The sequence below is a fragment of the Schistocerca nitens genome, unplaced genomic scaffold (genome assembly GCF_023898315.1).
Source record: "Schistocerca nitens isolate TAMUIC-IGC-003100 unplaced genomic scaffold, iqSchNite1.1 HiC_scaffold_519, whole genome shotgun sequence".
Taxonomy (NCBI): domain Eukaryota; kingdom Metazoa; phylum Arthropoda; class Insecta; order Orthoptera; family Acrididae; genus Schistocerca; species Schistocerca nitens.
The window spans coordinates 126,521-133,011 of NW_026046052.1; the positions used below are offsets into that span (position 1 = coordinate 126,521).

General features: G+C 57.0%; 1 protein-coding gene across 1 annotated transcript; it reads right to left on the bottom strand.

The window, feature by feature from the left end:
• Positions 1-2,239: 2,239 nt before the first annotated feature.
• Positions 2,240-3,019, bottom strand: LOC126232485 (uncharacterized). Its single transcript, XM_049942736.1, has one exon. It carries the CDS (start codon positions 3,017-3,019, stop codon positions 2,240-2,242), a length of 780 nt encoding a protein of 259 aa, XP_049798693.1.
• Between the last annotated feature and the right edge of the window lie 3,472 nt (positions 3,020-6,491).

Sequence of the window (6,491 nt, forward strand, 5' to 3'; positions counted from 1 at the left end):
TGGAGAGTGCGTTGCGTGTTGCCTAACTGCGTCCGCGAATATGGCAGTAGTTGGTGGTGGGCGTGCCCTTGCATGTGGCCCGGAAGGCGTGTCCGTTTCGCGGTAGTGGCACCGCTGCTGGCATATTCGGGAGATGGGAGGGGCGCGAAAGGAGAAAGGAGACGCGGAGGCTTTTAAAGACGGGGAGGGCGCGTGTGGGTGGCTCGCGCTGCGCTCGGCGGTTGTGTTTGTGCAACAAATGTGTTGCCGGGAGGGGACCGTTGTTGTGGTGCGGTTGTAGCCTCAGACGCGGCCGGCAGTGAACGTGAGACGACGGATGCGGGCCGGGGCGGCGCATGTCGCCGGTGCCATGCCTTTTAAGAGCCGCGTGGTCGGGGGTGTGCGCACCGTGTGTCGTGTTGCGAGACAGCATCATTTGTGCTGCGTGGCGTGGCGTGGCGTGGGGGCGAGGAGAGCGAGCCGCGCGGTGTGCTTGTGCGCCGGAGAATGGCACACTGCGCCTGCCCGTTGAGGAGGCCGATGGCCGTGGTGTGGTGGAAATGGAGCGCGTCGGACGTGCACCAATGAGAAAGAGAAACAAAGCGGCGACAACGAACGAAAGGGGGAGGGAGGCCATTGTGTCACATGCGGCGGTGGGAGGAAAAAAAAAAAAACAAACAAACAAACAAACAAGAAACGAAGACGTAAGAAAGAGGAGAAACAACAAAGAGAATGAGTCGTGCGTTCGCGAGGGGGGGTGCGCGTGTAACTCCGGTACGCGCAGTGCCGGAGCCCAACGGCTGTGTCGTCGACGCCAGTGCTTGTCGGCCGAATGGGTGCGGGAATAGAGGCAGCGTCGGCACGGAGAAGCAAGCAAGAAGGAAGGACGCACGCGCGCTGCGGCGTTTGGCGCGGTTTGCGGCTGGCGCCTTTGGTGGCAACGGCCGGGACAAGCAGCGGTGTATGGTGGTGTGCGGGGCGGACAGGGGCGGCGGCGGTGGTGGACTGGGAGGAGGCGAGGCGGCGCCGACGGTGGCGTGTGGTACGGCGAAAACGGGACGGACGGACGGCGGATGTTGGAGAGGCGCCGCGCACGCAGACACATGGAAGGAAGGAAGGAACGAACGCAAGGGAACAAATGGAGGGGGCGAATGTGGAGATGCGGGCAGGCGGTGGTGTTTGTGGGCATGTGGTGGGGAGAAGGGCGGGGGCGGGAGGACAGAGGCGAGGCGACTGCGTGCTTGCTCGCTCGCTCGCGTGTCTTTTGTTTTTGTGTTTGTTTTTCCATCGTTTGGTCGCCTTGGAGCCTGTCGGTCCCGTCCGTGTGTGGCCACGCTTCGGGTGCGTGTATGTTTGTACGTTTCGTTTGTTCGTCTTCTGCAGCAGAGGCGGTGCGCGGCAGTGGGAACGCCTGCCTGGCGGCTGGGACGGCCAGCAAATGCGGTTGGATGGGCGGCCACAGCACCGCACCTGTGCCCAAGGAGGCGACGCTGGCGGCGGGGCCCCCTCGGATGCGGCCGGCTGGGGGCTGTGTGCGCTGCCGCTGCCGCTGCCGCCGCCGCCGCCGCCGCCGCCGCCGCCGCCGCCGCCGCCGCCGCCGCCGCCGCCGCCGCCGGTGCTGGTGCTGGTGCTGGTGCAGCAGCAACAACGACGAACAACGAGTAAGCAAGAAGAGGACGAAGCGGATGGCTGGTGGGTGAGTGCATTTATTTAGGCGGTCGACAAGGCAGTGCGTGATGTGGCGTTGTGACGGGGGTTTGCTCACGTGGCCTCGTTTGTGTTGATGCGCAGGAAGATGAGATGCGGGCAGACGCAGACGCGTACAGAGAGACGAGCCCGGTCTGCAGCAGGATGTGTGGCGCGGCGCGCCGAGTGCAGAGCAGCGCGCGCCGCCTGGGCCGGGCTGGGCCCGCCCGGCGGCGGGCCGCGCTGTTGTCGCGGACGTGAGCGCCCCCTGGCGGGTGGTCGGAGGCGGCGCGGTGGACGTGTGTCCGGTTGGCCAGTGCACATTGCGAGTGGCTGGCTGGCGGTCGGCGGCGAGACGGGAGAGGAGGTATGTGTCGCGGGCGCCTTTGCTGCGCTGCGTCGTTGCGTGCCTGGGCGTGCGCCTGTCGACTGTGTGTGACTGTGTTGGGCGTTGTGCCACGTACGTGTGTGCTCGGCCGAAGGCGTCGGAAGAAAAAGAGAGAGAGAGACGGGCGGGAAAGTGGGTCGGTGTGCGTGCGTCGCCCGTGATGCGATGATGTCGCGTCATGTCATGTCATGTCTTTGCGAAACGGCTGCCGAGAGGTGTGTGGTGGCGAGCGGGAATGTGCGTTTGGTGGTTGCCGGCCGGCCGGCAGTTGTTGGTGGTTCCTCCTGTGTGGTTGTTTGTGCTGCTTTGATGGCAACGTGGAAGGACGCCGGTTTTTCCGTGCCTTGCGTGTGGTTGTGTCGACGGTGACTGGTTGGGGGTGTGCGCCGATGCACGTGCCATGTTGTTATGTTTGGGTCGTGAGTGTGTTTTTGGCTGTGTTGTTGTGTACGGGAAGGGGGAGAGAGGAGGAGGCGGCGGCGGCGGCGGCGGCGGCGGGGGTGATAGTGCGTGCAGTAGTGCCGTTGCGACGGGCGTCGGGTGGAGCCGTGCGTAGTGGCGGAAAGGTGTAGGTTGCGGGAAGCGAGCCCGTCGCGTGTCGTCGTCGACGACGGGGTCGCGTGCGCTGTGAATCGAGAGTGGCGGGAAAGGGGCAGCGTGCCGCTGTGTCGTGGTCGTTAGCAGAGGCCTGTGTGCCTGTCCGTTTGTTTTCTGTCGGACGCTTGGTGCGAGGTGTTTGTTTTGTTTTGTTGCCGCCGCCGCGGTTGTTTTTGTTTGTCGGCTGTGCTGTGTCGGTGGGTCGGCGAGCTGTTTTGCGGTGCGTGAATGTGTTGGTGCAAAAGTGGCGGCGGCGTCATGGCTGCGACCGCGACGAGCCGCGGGCGCGCCATTGATGATGTTGAACACAGAGCGGCTGTGTGCAATGGGAGGCCTTGTGTACGGGTAGCGGTGTTGTCGTACGTGCATCCGGCCCGGTGCGGAAAGCGCCGTTGCGGTTGCGGGTTGCCTCTGGTCGCGACGTGTGGTGCTCGGCTTTGTGGGTTTTTTTGGTGCCCCTTTGGCCGGTGGGTGGTGTTTGTTGTTTTGTGTGTGTGTGTGTGTGTGTGTGTGTGGTCGGTCTCTTTGGCGCTCGGTATATATCTGCCTCCTGCTCGGTCTTGTTGTCGACGTCGTCTGTAGTTTTTTGCGGCTTGCCGACGACCGACCGACCGAACTACTACCTACCTGTGACAGCTACGTGTGGCGCCCGAAGGTGAACGTAACGTGACCTCGGCGCCCTTAGCCTAACCTAAGATGTCCGGCCGTAAGGTAGGTGCGGCCACCTGACGCCTCACGTCCGAACGCTTAACCTAACTTTGACGCCTAACCTAACTTTAACCCTTAACCTAACCCACGTCCACCTAACGTAACCTAACCTAACCCAAGCGACGCCAACCCTAACCTAAGGTGTTGTACACTGCGAATGTCGAAGGCATGTTATAGTCTTAGGTGGAGAGCACTACACGCAACAAGCGGCTACACGGGTAGCAGGGGTTGTGTGGCGTGGGCTGGGCGGTTTTGTTAGGTTAGATGGCCTTGGGCAAGTACAGAAAGGGGGCAACAGCAGCCTCAACGGGTGCGGGGACCAAGCAGCAATCGGTATCGTTTGTTAATTGTCAACTGTCGAAGCTGCGTTGGTACAGTACCGGAACCGCAAGCGCTGACAGAGAAAGCACCGAAGCTCTGCAATCGTGATAAGGTACAGAAAGCTGGCTGACGCCAGGGATAAATTCTGCCGAAATTGTCACAAAGGTACAGACGGTGTTTTAGAAAGGCTCGATTGCATGCAACCGGTGGTGGTGTGTTCGTCGCTGTTTGAGTAGTAGTTTTGATCCTGTAGTGAAGTAGAGGTGGATGGTTCCTGTGAAATATTGTGGGTGGAGGTTACACCCAACAACCGAGCTAGGTTTAATAATAATTGGCTCCTTTGACCGACCTCCCGACGCAGCAGCATTAGTGGCAGAACAACGGAGAGACGGATTTTGGAAACACATTTCACATACATTTTCCTCAGCATGTTAGGGTCTTAGGTGGAGATTTCAATTTACCCGATATAGACTGGGACACTCAGATGATGTTCAGGACGGGTGGTAGGGGGACAGAGAGCATCGAGTGACATTATACTGAGTGCACTGTCCGAAAATCACCTCGAGCAAAATGAACAGAGAACCGACTCGTGGAGATAACATCGTGGACCTACGGATGACAAACAGACCCGAACGTGTTTCGACTCTGTATGTGCAGAACAGGGACGCAGTGATCATAAGGCCGTTGCAGGGAGGACGGTGTATCTATCTGTTTTGGCTAGCAAGAGTAATAGAAGGCAGATTTGCAGACGACCCGACAGATGAAAAGGCAAATGCCTGTTCCGACACTGACAATGTTGAGTGTTCATGGAGAAAGTGCAAGGCAATGGTAAAAATGCGTTTTTAGACAGGTACGTGCCGAGTGTCGAACTGTGAGGGATGGGAAAAAAAACCCACCGTGGTATACTACAACAACAACGTTAGGAAACTGTTGCGAAAGCAAAGAGAGCTTCACCCAAAGTTTAAACGCAGCCAAAACCTCCGAGACAAACAGAAGCTAAACGATGTCCAAAGTGTGAGCGTAAGGAGGGCTATGCGTGAAGCGTTCAGTGAATTCGAAAGTAGAACAAACCCTATGTACCGACGTTGACAGAAAATGCTAGGACGTTCCGGTCTTGCGTTGAATCAGTAAGTGGCTCGAAACAGCATATCCAGACACTCCGGCATGGTGATGGCATTGAAACAGAGGATGACACGCGTAAAGCTGTGAAATACCTAAACACCTGTTTCCAAAGCTGTTTCACAGAGGACGGACCGCACTGCAGTTCCGTCTCTAAATGCTCGCACGAACGAGAAACCGGCTGACATCGAAATAAGTGTCCAAGGAGGAATGGGAAAGTCCGCCGGACCCGACGGGATTACCAATTCGCGATTCCTACACAGGGTACGCGAAACAACCTGCCCCCCTTCTAACAGCCGTGTACCGCAAGTCTCTGGAGAGGAAGGGAGGGTTCCAAATGATTGGAAAAGAGCACAGGTAGTCCCAGTCGTCGAGCAGATGCGCAAAAACCATAGACCCATATCTCTGACGTCGATGTGTTGTAGAACATGTTGTTTGCTCGAGTATCATGTCGTTTGTGGAAACTCCAGAGTCTACTATGTAGGAATCCATGTTGGATTCCGGAAACAGCGATCGTGTGTGAGACCCCCAGCTCGCTTTATTTGCGCATGAGACCCAGAAAATATGAGATACAGGCTCCCAGGTGGATGCCATTGTCGTTGACGTCCGGAAGGCGTTCGATACAGCTCCGCACCGTCGCCTGATAAACGACGTAAGAGTCTACAGAATATCAGACCAACTGTGTGGCTGGATTGACGAGATGTTAGCAGACGGAACACAGCATGTTGTTATCAATGGAGAGACAGACGTCTACAGACGTTAAAGTAACCCCTGGCGTGCCACGGGGGAGTGTTATGGGACCATTGCTTTTCACAATTCATATCATATAAATGAGCTAGTAGATAGTGCCGGACGTTCCATGCGTCGTTTCGCGGATGATGTGCTGTATGTAGTATACAGAGAGGTTGCAGGACGATCGGCAGCGGATAGGCACCCGGTGCAGGGAGTGGCAACTGTCCCCTTAACATAGACAAATGTGATGTATTGCGAATATACAGAAAGAAGGATCGTTTATTGTATGATTGATTATATGATAGCGGGACAAACACTGGTAGCTGTGACGTCTGTAAAATATGTATCTGGGAGTATGCGTGCGGAATGATTTGGAAGTGGAATGATGATCAGATAAAAGTAATTGTTGGTAAGGCGGGTACCAGGTTGAGATGCACTGGGAGAATGCTTAGCAAAAATGTAGTCCATCAACAAAGGAGGTGGCTTACAAAAACACGCGTTCGACCGACCCATACGTGAGTGTTGCCCACCAGTGTGGGATGCGTAGCAGGTCGGGTTGACGGAGGAGATAGAGAAAGGTCCAACGTTTCGTCACAGGGTTATGTGGTAACCGTGATAGTTAAGTGGCAGACTCTGCAAGGGAGGCGCTCTCTGCATCGCGGTGTAGCTTGCTCGCCAGGTTTTCGAGAGGGTGCGTTTCCGGATGAGGTATCGAATATATTGCTTCCCCGTACGTATATACCTCCCGAGGAGATCCCGAATGTAGTAAAAGTAGAGAGATTCGAGCGCGCACGGAGGCTTTCAGACAGTCGTTGTTCCCGCGAACCATACGCGACTGGAACGGCAAAGGGAGGCAATGACGACAGTGGCACGTAACGTAAAAAGTGCCCTCCGCCACACACCGTTGGGTGGCTTGCGGCGTATAAATGTAGGAGGTCGGCTGTCGTGTGTGCTTGGAGGC

What these genes read in the sequence shown, in the direction of transcription:
- LOC126232485 (XM_049942736.1), bottom strand. Translation starts at nt 3,019, where the DNA reads ATGCACGTACGACAACACCGCTACCCGTACACAAGGCCTCCCATTGCA.